The 19,214-nt window shown below is 37.1% G+C and overlaps 1 protein-coding gene across 23 annotated transcripts in view; it reads right to left on the bottom strand.

Moving 5' to 3' along the window:
* Positions 1-8,350: 8,350 nt before the first annotated feature.
* Positions 8,351-19,214, bottom strand: part of LOC145293860 (uncharacterized) — a 337,198-nt gene continuing 326,334 nt past the window's right edge. For 14 of the 23 annotated variants that reach the window (XM_080140581.1, XM_080140587.1, XM_080140583.1 and 11 more), the window contains 2 exons: positions 14,172-14,333; positions 8,351-9,100 (listed from right to left, as the gene is read on the bottom strand). In XM_080140581.1, coding sequence (XP_079996707.1) covers positions 8,979-9,100; positions 14,172-14,333 — 284 coding nt within the window. In that variant the 3' untranslated portion in view covers positions 8,351-8,978. Of the gene's footprint in view, positions 9,101-14,171; positions 14,334-15,519; positions 15,757-19,214 lie in introns of all 23 variants that reach the window. The other 9 variants (XM_080140571.1, XM_080140575.1, XM_080140574.1 and 6 more) reach the window with 1 other exon arrangement.

Here is a 19,214-nt window from a genome sequence, read left to right as displayed (position 1 = left end):
CCTTCCCAACCAAGATGTGAACACGACGCTCCCGGTGATAAGCATCCATGTTGACGGGACGCGATGTTTGGCGCTTATTGATACAGGATGCTCCAAACGTAAATGTCAACACAATTGGTGGAATGTCCCATGCGTGCTGCGGTGTTGGAACGGTCTCTGTATCCACTGATGAAGGTGTGTCTGCCAGAGTCAATGTGTTGGTGGTGCATGGCAAGCCACTGGGATTTGACTTGCTTCTAGGGATCGACGCCATAAAAGCTCTAGGAGGTGTCGTTGTCAAGCCTACAGGATCAGTGCGGCTGGGCGCCAGGAAAAGTATTAAATGCGCAGCCATTTCTATCGATGAACCAGATTTCACTGCTACCTTTGACCATCAAAACCGAACGTGGACCGCATCGTGGAAATGGTCTGTGGACCACCCCCCTGAAAGGCTGCATAATCGAGTGTCAGAGTACCCAGTGCCAGCAGAAATTCGTGAAGAATACACGCAGGAGCTCCACACCTGGATAGATAATGGTTGGCTCGTGCCATACCCAGAGGATAAATTGGGACCCCCCAAAGGTCTAATTCCCCTGATGGCTGTGATACAGCAGAACAAAGCCAAAGTGCGCCCGGTAATGGACTACCGGGAGCTAAATCATTACGTAGACGCATTTACGGCCAACGAAGATGTTTGTGCAGCTAAGCTGCGTGAGTGGAGACAAAAAGGTGCTAACGTGTCTCTACTGGACCTCAGAAGAGCATACCTACAAGTCCGGGTCCATGAGACACTGTGGCCATACCAGACTGTGGAAATCGATGGGAAAAAATACTGTCTGACCCGTCTGGGGTTTGGTTTGAATGTGGCTCCCTTGATAATGAGAGCAATTGTCAGCGAAGTACTATCTCAGGAAGAAGTTATAAGCCACGCAGCATCTGCTTACATTGATGACATTTTTGTCAATGAAGACGTGGTGCCCGCGACCCGTGTGAGAGAACACCTCGCGCAGTTCGGGTTGGAGTGCAAGAACCCGGAGCAGTTGAAGGACGGTGCACGGGTGCTGGGATTGGCAGTCAGGATGGAACGCAATGAACTGCGGTGGAAGCGAGGAAATGCAATTCCGGAGGCTCCCAGTATTGTTACGCGACGAACAATCTTTTCCCTGTGTGGTCGACTCGTCGGGCACTTTCCGGTGTGCGGTTGGCTTCGTGTGGCTTGCGAAATACTCAAAAGGAGAGTAAGTTCGGTAACGAAGGGCTGGGATGATGAAGCAAGGGACGCCGTACTACATCGTATGATGTTCGAAACCTTAAAATCTGCACAGCAGAACGATCCGGCACAGGGAAATTGGTGTGTGGACGGTAAAGAGCTGAATGTATGGGTCGATGCTAGCTCCCTAGCAATTGGGGCAGCCTTGGAGATGTGTGAAACTGTGCTGGAAGATGCATGTTGGCTGCGACCTGAAGATGACTCTCAACATATCAACTTGGCTGAACTGGATGCCGTATTGAAAGGCATCAATTTGGCTCTCCAGTGGCAGAGCAAGGTGCTACACATAAAGACAGATTCTGTTTGCGTATACCATTGGGTCTCGGACACGCTAACTGGAAAGGCGCGAGTACGCACCAAAGCAGCAAGCGAGATGCTTATTAGGAGGCGATTAAGCACTCTTAAGGAGCTTGTGAAAGAGTACGGGCTGACAGTGGATGTGACGCTGGTTCCATCAGCACGAAACATTGCTGACCGACTGACACGAGTGCCACAGCGGTGGTTTGAGGCAATGAAAAAGAAAAACGGTCTTGACCCAGTGATAGGCGCGGTCCACACAGACGAGCTGGATGAGAGTCAAATCATGGCTATTCACAAAGATAGTGGACATCCGGGGGTGCGACGCACTACCTACTTTGTCAGGAGAAGATGTCCAACCATGACAAAAGCAACTGTCAGAACGGTCATACAGAAATGCGAGGAATGTCAGTCCATTGACCCAGCTCCAGTCAGGTGGGAAAAGGGAAAGCTGGAAGTTAACGAGAATTGGCAGAGAATTGGAATGGATATCACGCATTATGGCACCTTCCATTTTTTAACTTTAACAGACTGTGGTCCATCGCGTTTCTCCATTTGGAGGAAATTGGCAAGGCAGGACTCGGCAAGCGTGATTCATCAGTTGGAGGCAGTGTTCCTCGAGCGTGGCGCGCCGCATGAACTCCTTTTAGACAATGACACAGCTTTCTGCAGCAATATGTTCCAAGCATTTGCATGTAAATGGGGAGTTCACTTGCGATTCCGCTGTGCATACGCTCCAGCCGGGAATGGCATAGCGGAGCGATGTCATCGTACAGTGAAACGAATAGCGGCTAGAATGTGTTGTCCCATACAGGAGGCTGTCTACTGGTATAACATCACACCAAGAGACGACACATCTCCCTCCACTGCGCCTGCCAATAGGATTTATCAATACGAAGTTCGAGTAAAGGAGACCAATCTCGCAACTGCGTCCCCAGGTCCCAAGAACAGCTTCTACCAGGTTGGAGATCGCGTATGGGCCAGAAGACCGCAAAATCGATGTACCACGAGGTTCGGCAAGGGTGAGGTGACCAAGGTGATCAGCCCTCAGTCAATTTTGGTGGACGGTGTGCCTCGTCACGTGAAGGATTTGCGCCCTCGCCATTATGTTGTTACATCGGAGGAAGAGGGAGACTCAGACAGTATGATGTCTTCTGAAAAGACAGAGAGTATGATGCAGGACGACGAAGAGGATTTTGAGCCATATAATGTACATACTGAAGAAGTGGAGGAAGGACCACCCGTCTTGCCTCTACGAAGGAGTACCCGACAGAAACGAATACTGCCCCCCTGCCCTGATTGCGAAACACCGCCTATGGAGCAGACTGGTGGCAATAATGGCGATGAGGAGGATGGCAGGGAGGAAGTGCTGCCTCCGGTTCTTCAGAGAAGTACCAGACAGAGACGACTGCCCCCCTGCCCCATTTGTGATCATGAGATCAGGGGGGAGTGTAGCAGAAGCAGCAATAACTAAAATGAGGGGAAAAAGAGCTTACCTCGGGTATGTCTGTTGTGTCACCAGTTGGGGGGAAAAAGAGAATTCCAAGATGGCGTCCGGGGGTTTTTATTAGCATTTACCCCATGCAACTCTCGGAAAATCACGTTTCTGTCTCATGTGATTATGCAAATGGATAATTCCCGGCCACTATAAAAGCAGGAGGCCAGAGACGAGTCTGCAGTGTCCTGCAAACTGTGTGTGTGGGTGTTTCTGGCGATTGGAGTGTGTCTTCTTTTACCACGGTTATCACGGACAGGAATTCCCTCTCTTCTGGAGGTGGGCGATATTGACTATTTTGAAGTTGTACTGTTGCTGACAGAACATTTATTTATTTATTTTTTTTTTGCCTACTACATTTTTGTTTCAAGTTGTGTTTTGTATTTTTTTATATACTTGTGAACCCGTGTGCACCCTCCCATCAACAGCCACCAATATGAGAGACGATGGCATAGCCATAAAAAGAAAAGAGGAAAGAAAAATGCACAGCATAATGTGGAGGTCGGTGACGTTGACAAGCAGCAGGCCATGTAGTTGTCACAGGTCTATCTTTAAAATTCCTGAAAGAGTTTATGAACAATCCACAAAACAAATACAACTTTATAATATAATGGTGGATTTCATTTTGGATTCACAACGTTTGACATATTTAATAGAAAGAATTTGAATTCCTACTAGACGCAATCCTTGAGGAGGTGACAATGGTTAACGACACAGACTGATAACCCAAGTGTTCGAACCCAGTTTGTTCCACAGAAACACTTTCACTTAGGAATTATTCCCTTCCATAGTTGGTGTCTCACCACGTTTTGGCCAACTAATCCTCTGACTGGCTTTGGGTAGGATTGAATCTGCTATCTTCAAACAATGCTCACCTGAAACCTGATGACCAGAGAAATAGTTGGCCGAAACGCTGTGAAACAACAACTATGAAGATGAGGATAACAGTTCACAAATAAATAAATATACAAATTACTTATCTCAAAGGATTCCAACAATAAAACAAAATAAATTAATGTTCTTCACTTATAAACATTTGAGAGGTAAAGAAGAACACTAATAGAATATTCAAATATTATCTCATAGAAATCAAGTGTCAGTCCGAGGAAGGTGCCCCTTGATTTATGAAAATTTCGACTAAAATAAAATGAAAACAAAGATACAAACATGGAGTAGATTAAAGATGATCCGATGGAAGACGGATATGTGACTAGAAAAGCAACCATGAGAAAGAGACGGAGAGGAGAGTAGAGAGAAGAGACAGAGAAAGGAAAAATGGAGAGATAGAGTGAGGGGGAGGGGAGAAGATATGGGGAGAAATGTCTGCAAGAGTAAAAGCAACCAAACCCAATGAATGTTATCAAGAAACTCAATAAAGAGATGCAAGAAAAAAAAAACCTCATTGGAAACCTTCAATCAAAGTTATTGTCCCTAAGTCCTGAATCCCTATTTGCTTAACTCCCCATGAGGGCAGTTAGACATGAAGTCAGTTTTTTTAATGTGGGGAAAATCCAGCACCCAAAAGGTACAGTCTGATCTAGGGCCAAATAGAACTTTAACTTCTTTTATTTGCAAATAAAATTTAAAAAGAATACGTACAAAATAGACACAAGGCTATCGAAAGGGGAGATACACTTTGAAATATTTATTTACAAAAATGTAAAAGAATTTACATTTACAACAAATTAGATACAAGGCCATTCAAAAGTGTGGAAAAATAGGTGTCGCTTGTTATCTTTTGTCACCATAACTAGAAAATGTCTACCATATTCTTAACAAGAATCATCAATCATTATAATACCACATTTACTTCAGGTGCCATCCTACTTAAAATTTCCGAAATCGTTCCAAAATTTTATTGAAAAAAATAAAAAATAATAAAAAAATAATAAAAAAAATATACAATCATTTCATTGGTGGGAGTCGTGCAGTGGGAATTTGGTTAATAACACTCTTAACCCTTTCTAAATTATAAACTGATCACTATTTTCCGGTTTGTTTTGAACCGAAAACAAACAGGTTAATCTCTAAGTGGTGGTAAAAGATTGGCCTGCTTGTTTTTACACTTTGATCCTTTTCTGAAGTTTTGTAATAAACGGTCTTTTGGCTTGAGGTATTCGAAAATTGTTTAACCAAAGATGCCTACGTCAACCGAAGCAAGTTTCTCTTCCAATATTTGGTAAGACACAATATGTCCTGACGTGGAACTGGTGAGAATTTTACGAAAGGCACTGTGAATTGGTGGAATACTTTTGCAACAATATCAATATGATAGTGTTAAAAGAAAATTTTTTAAAAAAGTTTCATTAAAGTGGACAGCAATTTATTTGAAGCAATTGATACAATAGGAAAGAGCACACAAAGGAAGGTCTCTGATTAGTCGTTTAAGACGACTAGCAATTAGAAAAGACTTCCGGTCACACATGAAAGAAACTATTTATAATATACAAAACAAAGAAACAAATAATTATTTGGATTCTTTGGACTGCTGTTCTCATCTTGAGTGTTATTTTAACAACGTTTCGGTCGATGTAACTTCCAACTTTATTTGGGTCTATCTTGTCAAACTTGGGAATCTGCATGGAATTTCAAATAGAAACCTTTATTTATCCACTGGGGTAGCATACTCTCGTTCTGTCAGCCATGCCATGGCTAGGTAGAAATCTATAATATAAATCTTACTTGTCTGTTTAAATGTATGTATGTATGTATGTATGTATGTATGTATGATGTCTGTTTAAAACTTTCGACAGAGGCGACAGATTCCCACGAGATCAGTATTGTTTTGAAACTCGACCCATCGGATGACAAATATCGAAAAACTGGCTAAAAGCATTCATTTCTTCACCCTCAACTTAGCACTTTTCTACAGGGAGGGGTCGCTTTTTTTCGCCGATATTTTCGAAAGTCATCCCCTCTTTTCGATTGACTAGCCTTAATTTAAACCTACATCACTTCCGGTTTGGCGATGGGCGCAACAGCAAAGATGTCACTTTTTTTTCACATTCTTTTCCTCCTTTGTGGTGCAGGTTCAAGCCTGCTTGCCTACTACAATTTTTTTTTTTTTTTTGCTCAATACACACCTCCAAACATCCGGGAAACACCGGCCACCCAAGCTAGTCTTAATTTGCAATTGTATCATCAGTATCGCTCGCAATGAGGATTGAACCTTCAACCTCCAAAAGAGCGTAACTTAGAACTGAATTTTTCCAAGTACCTTATACACTGTGTAGCGAAAACGTTGTGCAAATAACACTCAAGATGAGACCAGTTTGAATAATACAAATAATATGAATAATCAATCCTCATATCAAAATTTCAGAAACATAATAAAGAAACAAAGGATTGATAATTCATATTATTTGGATTATTCAGACTACTGTTCTCATCTTAAATGTTATTCTCATGACGTTTTGGCTGATGTAAGGACCTGTGGCATAGTAGATAAAGTGATTGGTAAAATTCAGTTGTAAGGGACAATTTTGTGCAGGTTGGAGGTCCAATCCTCAGTGCAGGTGATACTTAGGACCTCTACCCAGTCATGGCCGACGAAATGAAAGCATACTACCCATCAATACAGAGTTCTGCTTGAAATTCTGTGTAGATTCCCGAGTTTAACAGAAGATTCCAGAGTTCAACAAGATACACTCGAACCTTTTATTTAATCCACAGGCCTAGTATGCTCTTGTTCTGTCAGCCATAACTGGATAGAAGTCCTACGTAATTCACAATTGTATTTTTTTTTTGTCACCCACACTGAGAATTGAACTGTCAACCTCCAGAAGTGAACCCATAGCATCTCCCTCTCTCTCTATATATATATATATATATATATGAGAGAGAGAGAGAGATATTAAGTAGTAACGTTCGTGTGTGTGTCTTCTACAGCACAAACCACTGGACCGATCATGACCACACCTGGCATGATGATGGTCCCCCATCTAGGGATGTTGGGCACTATTTTTCAAGGTCAAGGTCATATGTTAAGGTCTGGACTTTGCTGTACGCTCAGGTACCCAAGCATGCAGCAAAGTCCGATGCAAAGTGTCAGTATCTTTGCTAGTAGTTGATAAAGTACTTGGTAACATTCAGTTGTAATTGCATCCTTCTGGAAGTTGAAGATTCACTCCTCTAAAAGAAAAAAAAATGCGAATTAGTTAGGACTTCTACCCAATAATAGCTGACAGATCAAGAGCATGCTATCACCATGAATTACATAAAGTGTTCCGTTGAAAATTCTGTGTAGATTCCTAAGTTCAACAGAAAGTTCCAAGTTTGACACCTGAAAAAGGTCAGAGGTTACATCGAATGAAACGTTGTGAAAATAACACTAAAGATGAGAACAGTCGTTCGAATAATCCAAATAATATGAACGAAAAAAAAAGTATATATAAAAAAAGTCACAAAAGAAAAACTAATTCAACACAAAAACACTTAAAAAATTAAAAATAACAACATGTCTTAAAAACTGATTTTTATTGGGTTCGGCTTAAAAGGTGGAATAGAAAGACGTTTTGCCAAAAGATGGAATTGCACTCTGAAACGATTCAAATTAGGCAAACATTTCCAATCGAAAATAAAAAAAAACTAAAAATAAAGCAAAAGAATAAAAGGTTTCAAATGTCTAAAAGAAATTTGAGTCAATAAAACAAAATGGCTGCTCATATAAAGAGTAGATGCTTTATTTACATTAATGATCTTTTAAACCACCGCATTTCAGGTGAAAACATTACATACTTATGTGTCATGCCGAAATTAGTATAAATTCCAACAATTTCGGAAAATGATCCAGTTTACAAATTACAAATAAAAATCTTTGAGTTTAGCGATTTATTGAGCTTAATACAGATTTTCATGGTTAAGAGTTCACAAGATCCAGGCAGAGGTAACTGTAATCGATAATTTTAACTAAATCATTCGTACCGCCATCTTGAATCCAGATATATGGGACCGTATCTGTGGCTAATATTTTTATTTAAAATACTTCTACTGTCACTGGATCATTTTTTGTAATTTTTGGAATTTATACTAATTTTTACACAACACATAAGTGCGTAGTAATGTTTTCACCTGTAAAGCCTTGGTTTAAAAAAAATCATCAATATAAAGAAGCATCAAAGGGCATCAAAATCCTGATAAGTTATAGATAATGCTATGCATGTATATATAAACACACCTTGGCTGAAAGATTTTGGGGAAATAATTTAATTGGCTTAAGAGTCATCATCCTGCGATTTTCTTTTTCAAACCAAACTGGTTGCTTAATCAAGAAAGCAAGATCAAAGCAACATAAATAATTAAAAGTTTCGTTTTTTTTATGTTTTAAATATACATTATTTATTTTCTTTTTTTCTTTAAAAAACACAGGCATCAGTGAAAACGAGGCGAATTTCTTGCATTAAAGAGCTGTTGGCCATCGAGAGTAGGAAGAAAGCAGAGCAGGAAAGAACATTGCACACGTTTAAAAAAAAAAAAAAAGTGGGGAGGGGGTGGACTGAATACTATAAAAACAATTATCACAATAATAATTAATACTATTATCATCAACTATACGTAAGTCCGGCCTTAGTGATTCTTGCAAGCAGAGGGCCAGCTACCAAATCTGTAACTACAACGAACAGTCCTGAGTCATTCGTTGTGATCTACGCCGACTAGACACTAGTCGACGATGACAGATCAATTTTAAATTTCAGATCATCAACTTGTGTAATTAAAATCATTGTCAGTATCAACGTAATTATTGATATTATTATTATATATTAAAAAAAAAAAATAAAATAAAACCATGTAAGTTTTTTTTGTTCGTCTTCATCTTCTAACAGAATACAGCCCAATGGGAGTAAAATGTGGGGTTCGTATGTGGGTGTTTTTCTTGTTTTCTTTTTTTTTCCTTAGCAAATTAGGGAAGAAAGAACTTTTGGGTGGGGGTGGGGGACGTTAAAAGTCTGTGCACCCACTTTCTTGCTCGGGCGCTTTTGCTTTCTGGATGATTCTCATCGACCTGGACTGGCGAGGTTGCGTTCTCACGTGTTTATCTTCATCTTCACTTTGGTTGGCACCTGAAAAAGTTAGAAACGAAAAAACATTTAAAGACGCGAGAAAAGAACTTGGTAGAGTGCATACTATTACATTGATTCACTTTTTTTTTTTTTTTTTTTAGGCGCTTATTCTGGTATGGTTTATTGGTAGGATGGGGAACTTTTTTTTTTAGTAATGATAAAAAATAAAACTTTTTTTTAAATTAATGATAAAAAAAACGGTGTTTATTTAGAATTAAACCTATTTTTAAAAGAAATATACAGAAAAATCTTTAAAAAAATCTTTATGATGTACCTACCCGTCACAGAACAAAGATGTCATATCCCAAAAATCGCGTAAATTAATCAACAATTTTTTTAATTAAGAAAATAAAATTTTATAACTGAGTTTTTCAATCCGCCATGTTTTATAAGGTGGAGAAAACTCAATTCGAACTATCGCGATCAAAATTAGCCTTGTAATAGCTACAATTTCCTATTAAAATCGCTAAAACTCGTTAAAAGAAAATGAATTTCTATATGAAATTTATTTGAAACTACTTGATCAATTTACATCATTTTTGGAATATGACATTTTCGTTCCATGACGGGTATGTACATGAAAGATTTTTCTGAATGTTTGATTTTTAAAATAAGTTTAATTTTAAATAAGCACCTAAAAGCTGTATGCATTTCTCTATCACCTAAGCTATTGCTCTACTTAATTATTACATTTATTTGTATATGAATGCTTGCAGGTAATGTATTTTTCTTTTAGTTGAAAGACTGAGCAATACCAGGTAGGTCCAACTAGTTTATAATATTTGCATTTCATTCACAAATTCTTTAAATTACACGAAATATGTCGTTTTTTTGTTCTTATTTAAAATTCAACCTAATTTTTAAAAAAAATGCAGAAAAGCCTATCCGTTACATAATGAAAAGGTCATATTCCAAAAACCACAAATTAATGAAGTAGTTTTTATTTTATATAGAAAATAATTTGATTTTTAGCGAATTTAAGTGTAAATTGTATCCATTACAAGGCTGATTTTGATCTCGATTGAATTGTCGCCCTTTATTCATATGGCATCTTCATTCCATGACGGGTACACACCATAAAGATTTTTCTGTATTTTCTGTTTTTTTTTTTTTTTTTAATTAAGTCAAATTTTCAATAAGATTTCTTTTTTTGATTGGGAGGTCAAATATGCACTTTGCTTGGTTGGTAGTTTGTTGGGTTTGATGACAAGTCAACTACTGTCAGGTCATTTTATATGGAAACCATACCGACGTATTGTATACAATTAATTTGCAGATGTATATTTTCTATTTAACCCATAAACAGAAGCCGTGATACTTCAGTTCAGATTGAACCTGTAATTATTGGCAAGAGATAACTCCGCAAGGCTCCCATCACCAGATGCAGTTTAAGGTCATTTCTAGGGCAAATTCTATTTAACCAATAGATGGAGCCCTCACAGGTACTACCGACCTGAATGAGAATGTACCTGGGAATAATGGCAATTAAAGAATGATTCTACATTCCCTAAAGCTCTCAAATTGGGGTCACACCACTTTAAGTTCATACCCAGGATCAGTTATGCACCTTAAATCAATTTTTCATAACCTTGAAACATTTTCTTTTTACATGTTTGGCTTTACTTTTTAATGTTATTTGTTTGTTTGTTTTGTCATATCAACCCCCTTTTGGGATTATTTCATCCCCCCCAGAAGGTGATGGTGGTCAAATGATTTATTGACGACCTAGGTATTCCAAGTTCGAATCCATTTCGTTCCACAAAAATACTTAGAAGGTTGGCTACTTTCATGTGATTCCTCCAATGTCTTTCTAGAAAGAATTTTTACAAGAAAAATATCGTGGAAACCAATGCCAACAATAGAATCTTCGGATTCTTATAATATGACGATGATGATTTGATCCCCAAAACATGATATCTATTGTATACGATGATAACTGAATGGGAATTTTAAATATAGCTGGAAGCAGGTACTTGTATTTAGCAATAATATTGTGACATAATTGACAGATAGATCTGCTTATATCAACCCATTTCATATGCAATAATCACATATCAACAACATTTCATGTACCAAAGAAAGATGAACACATTTTAGTTGATAGATACAAAGCTGTTTTTTCTTTTTACAAACAGTGTTCTACAGTTGATTAATTGCATAAAGAAAACAAAACCATAACTTGAAATTCCATCAAAATTTCAAGCAATTAAACTTTTCAATGTCAAGATCAAGATCATATATTATGCAGGACTTCATTAGTTACAATATGTGCCAGGTAGTGGGTTTCTATTACAAACAAAACTGAAGTTATCAGAAAAAGTGCAACGTTTACCTCTTATATGATCTTGATCTTTGACTAAAATATTTCCAAATTAAATCAGTTAATCCATGGCTAATATTTTGATCAAGTTTAGTGATGATTTTTTTTTTTTTTTTTTTTTTTTTTACATAGGAGTCACCACTTATCAAGGTCATTCAAGAATAAGGGTTATTGAGTGTATAGTAGTCAATGGGACAATATCATAGTAATCGTTAGTAGTGGAAATTTGGTAAATTGGATTACTTAAGGGGATGGTTCATAAAGAAGTTTTTATGTTAGAACTGCACGCCTGTGGAACTCTGTTCCGTCTGCCTGCTTCCCTCCAGACTAAAACTTGGATATCTTCAAGTCCAATGTTAACAAATTCCTAATGAACCGCCCCCTTAATTAAACACATCATCAAATCTCCACACTAACGTAATGTACTTGCAATAACCCTTATCCCTGAGTGGCTTCCGGGCCTTGATAAGTGGTGATCACTGTGTACAAAAAAAAAAAAAAAAGTTCTGCAGGCGTGCAGTTCTAAGAAAGAAGCTTTGTTCATGAAATTTACGTTTAGGTTTAGCCACAGATAAAGAGTGGGGGAAATTATTGACAGTGGTTTCAGTTAGACGAGTGTTTTTTGTGAAATTCTGGCAAGGGGGAAACATGGTTAGATTGAAGCTCAGATAGATTGATCAAGTGATGTGAATGGTAATCTGTACACAAACAAACTTTACTGAAAACATAACCTCCATAATAATGCTACTTGCATAGGGTATCCATTGTCTTTCGAAACAGAAGAGGGTTAGAGTTTCATCTGTTATATATAGTAAATATTAACATGCATTTCCTGTTGATACAATTTTTTAGTTTAAGTGCACAAATATTTTTTAGTTTGATAATAAAGTGAACAAAATCAGATACTATGATTTGTTATTTAAAAAAACAATCGTCAATATTAAATCAGTTCTCAGGTCATGACTGATTTTGATTCAGTTTGGTGACAATTGGTCAAGCGATGTGAATGCTAGGCTGTACACAAACAAACATTTACAAATTCGACCAAATATGTAGCCTACTTGGGACAGGTAACAAATATCTGAGTACCTATTTACTATGCCTCCCCACGGGACAGAGTTAGACACCAGGGTCGTTTTTTAACGTGGAGAAAAGGTACAAAAATAAAAATTGTCTCAGTCGTGAAGGATTTCTCCTCCACCGAAAGAGAACAAGAAAATGAAGTGCATCATCTGAAGAACAGATACTACACTTTGATCTTGACCAAAAGGCCAAACTAACAAATATCTGAGTAGTTGAAAACAAAATATTTCTAAAATTTAGAATTAAATGCTGCTCTACAAAACCCAGAAAATTTAAATTTAGACCAACATTATGCATTCATGTGCCACATAATAAATGAAGTAATTAGAATGAACATAACAAGATGGAGCAAAGTTCTATGAATCCAAGGACACTGCTAATTGGCTACTCAAAGCCAATACTCTCAACTTCATTGAATGAAACGAGTGACCCTCAAATATACAGGTTTCAACATAATGGATTTTATCATTTGGAAACTTCAATTATAGACCAACTTTAATTATAGAGGAGAGAGACAGAGGTCAAAGATTTTAAAATCTTCATTCATGGAAACTTGGAACAATATTTCATGTGAAGTCATCCAAATATCGACTGGTGATTAACTAAACTGTTTAAAGCATTATAAAACTGCTGCCCATAGAAAACATATTAAGCATATCAGCTAACGTTTATGTTCTTCTTGTTTTCATAATAATTCTCTTACCAACAGCTGATTATTAGTTGCAAAAATTACATATGTTCACACAGTGGCATGTAAATGTCTGGCGATTCCTAGAGTCAATTCCTTGATTGTATGCCCCTAAAGACTCAAGTTTAAGTAATAGTGTTAAATATCTAGGCCATGTGTACCGAGAAATCATTTTGACAAAAGCATGCACCCAACCAAATACAAGAAATAACAATAATTATCAAATGTACCAAAAGGTCATTTGAATAAAAATTATGAACCTGACACAGGCATCTGTTTAGGAAGAAACAAACTTGATCAATTGTTAAAAATAAGATCAGTTAAAATTATAGTATCTGAAAGGTCATTTTTGCAATAAGTCAAAAAAGTACAGGAGATTAATCAAATTGCACCAAAATCAGCTCAATTCAGTGAAATGACAATGGCTGAATGAAACACTCTTGCAATGTGGCTACAATGACAATACCGTTTCCGGTGGTCAAAAATGGTTATATAACAACAATCAAAAAGAATATCATTGTTGGTTGACGATTTGAGCCCCACAAGAATTAACCCATCGAATTCTTGTGTGGGTATTTCTTTCCTAATAATCAACCAGCCATAATGTTCACCAACAATAAAGATATATTGCTATATATTTATAAGTGTGTCATCATTCTTTTAAACCCAGCAGAAATACAACACTAGTCTTGAGAAATATAAGAAAGGAAAATAGTTTGAATATGATTGAATGCCCCTCACACCACCAATTTGGATGCCTGATAACCAACTCATTATCTCCCCTTGCTCACCATTGTGTATGTATAAATTGAATTCTTTTTTTTTTTTTTTTTTTTTTTTTGCAGGGCACCATGTAGCATAAAAATATATTATTAATTATTACATCACATTAACTGAAATTCTGACATAATTCTGAATTGTAGTTGTAAGCATAACTGGTGTGATCTTAAAACGTGCTATAACCTTGCCACAATACTCACTGCTTGTGGGTTCTATAGGTTCAGAGCCTGCAACACTCATTTGCAACACTTTAAAAACTCTCGAGGGGATGTGGCCACCAGAATATCGTACTTCACTTGGGCCGTCGTTCTTTTCTTCTTCATCGACTGTTGGTGGCCTTGGCTTTGGCCTTGATTTCCGCACTGAAAAAAATACCCGAGAAAGAATTTAAACTTAGCAGTAAACGGACAGATTATCATGTGAGTTAATTCTGGATCAAAGACTTTGGCATTGGTAAAATCATGCTGAGAACGGATGAGGTTTGTAAAAAAAAAAAAAAAAAAAAAAAAAAAAAAAAAAAGACAAAATTGATTATATTAAACTAAACAAAATAATGGCTTTCTGAACAAAAGCATTTTGAATAAGATATGAATCATGTATATTATGGCTGAGGTGTCTGCCATACTAGAAAGGGATTATAACTAAATTATGTAGATAGAAATTGTCTATAATATTTAACGAAATTTGCTTTTAAAGGAAGGGATGATGCCTATGTGTATTTATGCAAACGTGGAAATAAGTCAACCGAAAACTGAAGCATTCCTGGAATTCCAGCGGATATGGAAATTGCACATAAAAACAATGTTTATACAGCTTGTTTCAAATCAAAAAATGCTGTGGCTATTATATTATTTTTATTCTAAAACATTATCAGAAAGATGTTGGGGTTTATTATATCATTTAGACGAATTATCATTTTTACTTATATATATATGTAAGAAATACAAGTTTTCAAATTTAGTAAGTGTTATAAAAAAGTAAAAGTTTGGACCAGATTAGCACACATGTGCCATATATATATATATTAATATCTGGGGTGGGGGCATTCAGATAGGACCCAAATGGTCGGCGGGGGTGGGGTGAAGTGTTAACCATCCCTGGGTGGAGTTGATGTACCTATTTACTATGCCTCCCCACGGGACAGAGTTAGACACCAGGGTCGTTTTTTAACGTGGAGAAAAGGTACAAAAATAAAAAATTGTCTCAGTCGTGAAGGATTGATCCTCCACCGAAAGAGAACAAGAAATGGAAGTGCAGCATCTGAAGAACAGATACTACACTTTGATCTTGACCAAAAGGCCAAAGATGGAAATGAAACAGTTTTACTTCGAAACAATTGTTTGCTTTATTCATTTTTTTGGTGGGTCGGGATAGGGGGGGGGGGCTTTACATTTCAAGTCATTTTGAAGGAAAAAAAAATGAAGATTAATGGGGTCCAGGCCGAGCATGGAATTTTTATCTGGTAGTGTGATTCTAGGGAGGCGGGGGAGGGGGGAGAGGTAGGTCATGCCAGGCGTCATCGTTTTCATAACTGGGACTGGGACTTACAATGATAGCCGACACCCAGAAGGTCACCATCTGTCCAAGCTTTTAAGAGGTTGAACGATGGGGATGGATTATTTTTCCCTTTGTACCGAATGGATGTCTCAATATAGTTTCCCACACCTTCTTTCTCCTCAACTTCCTCTTTCACTTTCTTCTCCTCCTCCTCCTTTTCTTTTTCCTTCCCTTTCTCTCCTTCCTCCTCTCTCAACTTAAAATCTTCCATTTCGTCTTTCATCTTATCTGCACAAGCAACATTTTCATTTGAAACAATTTACTTTTAGACTTCAATCAAAGGCAAAACTAAATTTTCTCTTTTCTGCTGAAAAAAAAAACATTTCGATTATAAATGTTTTGTATGACATTTGTGCAAGAAATACAAGTTGACAAAACTGAAAAATGTTAATAAGGTTAGGTACTTTGATTGAAGCATTGTGTCTGATATTAATATAAATGTTATATCTATGTTATCTGCAAATAACATAGAAGACTATATAAATGTGGAAATATACCGAGTTATAAGGAGAACGGAATATTGAATGGTAATGTGGCGCACACACACACGGATTTTTGCCACTTCTGCAACCAGATTCTAAAACCTCAATTTCTAAAGTCTCAATTTTTATACTGTTACAAAAATTTCTTCTTTTACATAACTGGACTATATAATTCCTCTGATGAAAAAAGTATAAATTTTCGAAACTCCATGGAATATGAAATAACCTGTATAGTTTTCCTCTTTTTAAAAAACTTTCGATAATGTAATAATGTATTTTTTTTATCCGTGATCTGTTATTTTTCTTCGTTAATCTCTCTCTCTCAATATATATATATATATATATATATATATATATATATACATCTTATTAATATTTTTTTTATAACCAAAATTTTTATATATTAAAATTCAGTAATGTTCGAAACCAATAAAATCAAAGTCAATATTAATTGACTCAATTAATTAAACTTCATGATTATTAGTTTTCATAATTGAGCATGCGTATGATATTTTTGCAAAAATCAAGACAACAAAATATTAAATAAGAATATCATATGGTGTTACTTCTGTGTTATAATTGTTTTGTAACCATTTGGACAAATTTAAACTTGATATCATTTTAAAATATTCCAAAAAATAGCTACTCTTCATACAAAAAAAATACATTCATCATATGAATATTTTCGTAATCCGTATTTTAAGGGATCAAGCAGTTGGACTCACTTCTTTCTCATCCTTTTATTTTATTTTTTTGTTTATTTTTTCGATTTCCTTCGAATTGAGTAAGTATCTTACTTTCGTATTTCTTATTTTTAGATGATACTTCTACAATTTTCTATTTTTATATTCATTCAATCTTTTAACGTTTCTTTTCTAATTTTTCTAATTATTTTTTTCTTTTTGATTTATTTAATTGATTGATTTGTTCCAAATCCTAAACTACACATCGGCTCTTGCCAGATCACTGAAGTTAAACAACGATGAACCTGGCCAGTACCAGATGGGTGACCATTAGGGAATGTTAGGTGCTGTATGTACAGCGCCGGGATGTAGAAATTATCTGGGGGCGCATTTAATCCGCTGAGAGAGATGTACCTTCAGTCTTCATTACGACATGCATCTAGATGTAAAACCTGAGGTATACTTTTTTTTTTTTTTTTTTTTTTTTTTTTATTACATTTTCACCCCAAACAAGGCAAATTGCCACTTTGGTGTAGGGGGCTACTATCAGGGGCAACAACTACTGGGGTACTATGTAGGGATTTGGGCAGCAAGGTGTCGGTTCACGTTACACTTGAACTTCTGCACGTCAGTACTGTTGGGGAAGCAGGGACCTGGAATGGAATTCCAGAGTCTTGCGGTTCTGGGGAAGAAACTATTGGAGTAAAAAGATCTTTTACATCTAGGGACCTCTACAGTGTGGGGGTGGGATCTAGTAGCCTGTCGGGTTTGTCGAGGGTGCTCGCGTCGTGGGGGCACAAGTGATTGCAGTTCATCAGAGCATTCACCACTAAAATACTTGTAGAACAGGCAGAGGGATGCAACATTTCGTCGATGGGACAGAGGCTGAAGCTTAGATGCCAGTTCAGGGCCTATCAGATTTGCGACTCTCTTTTGAACCTTGTCAAGGAGCGAGAGACTAGTAGCAGATGCACCAGCCCAGATGTGGCAGCAATACTCCATACATGGGCGAATGGTGGCCTTATAGAGGTACAGGATACTTTCGGGTGTTAGTAGTTTTCTAGCACGGTAGAGAGAGCCCACCTTTCTTGCAGCGGCCCTGGCAATGCCTTCAATGTAATTGTTCCAACTCATGTTTCCTGTGAACGTTAGGCCAAGGAGTTTGAAAGATGGACTCTCAGATAAAGAGTCGTTGGCCATTGCTATTGGTGGTAGAGAGGGTTTCTTGTAATTATTGAATGAAACTAGTTTAGTCTTGGCAGCATTGAATGCGACCAACCACTTTTGTCCCCATTCCACTACAGATTGGAGGTCTTCCTCTAGTGTTTCTGCCATTTCTTTAGAAATGTGTTCATTCGTCTTCCTGTCGTGTCTGCCATAGAGTGTAGTGTCATCAGCATATATACCCATCTCAGAGGCAATGTTGTCGGGGAGGTCATTTATGAATATCAGGAACAATAGAGGTCCAAGGATAGAACCCTGGGGCACTCCCGCATTTATATCATATTGTTTAGATGTGCGACCGTCGAGGACTACCTGGATTTTTCTCTTATCTAAGAAGGATTTAATTATGTTAAGTATTCTACCAGTGATACCGTATGATCTGATTTTACTGAGGAGACCCTCATGCCATACCCTGTCAAAAGCCTTAGATATATCTAGAGCTACCGCTCTGCCTTCCCCCGCTTTGTCCAGTGATTGTCTGCTCTATCTTGTGGCTGAGATTAGCAGCTTTATAGAAAGCCTTCATCACTATAAGCAAATCATCTGTGTAGATTTCTGAGCAACTCAGTTGTTATGGCGGATATCATATGTAGTATCCATGAGATATATATATATATATATATATTTTATTGCAGAAATTCTCCTCTGGACCAAAGTACCATAGGTTTGCAACAACATGTCACATACAAATTTATTATGTCTAGACTATTAGCCACTATCTTATGTAACTTTAGAACGACATTTTAGCCACATTTAGTCGTTATAAAATCCTACATTTCAATTTAGGAGCAACACCACCACAATCGCAGCATCTTTAGAGGAAGTAGTTCGTATTTTTCCCTGTCACACCAATCAACACCATGAGGAAATATACACATTCTACAGATATTGTGCTTACACCCTTCATAACTGGATCATAAACTCATAGACATGTCATAATCTTTCCATTTCCTGATTCAAAAATAATAAATTCTCCCTTCTCAAATTTTGCTCATCCTCATTGACTGAGAGTTGACAATTCGATTATTCCGGAATCTATCTCTTTATACATAAACGAACGCTCCAGAACTTTTCAAATATGGCGGCACTCTTCCAGAAGCTGACGTCCAAAAAAAAAAAAATAAATAAATAAATAAACCAAATACAAACATAATAACCGTTAAGTAATTAAATACTGATAATCTTACACTTACCTATGCACACATTAACAACACGCCACTATCCCCACCCCTCAACAAACTGAAAAAAAATATGTATGGGTACCATTGTTCATTTTTCAATTTTGGAGCGGCTTAGC

Source organism: Euprymna scolopes, chromosome 15 (assembly GCF_053919585.1).
Source record: "Euprymna scolopes isolate OS-2025 chromosome 15, ASM5391958v1, whole genome shotgun sequence".
In the NCBI taxonomy this organism is placed as follows: Eukaryota; Metazoa; Mollusca; class Cephalopoda; order Sepiida; family Sepiolidae; genus Euprymna; species Euprymna scolopes.
This window is presented reverse-complemented; position numbering and strand designations above follow the sequence as displayed.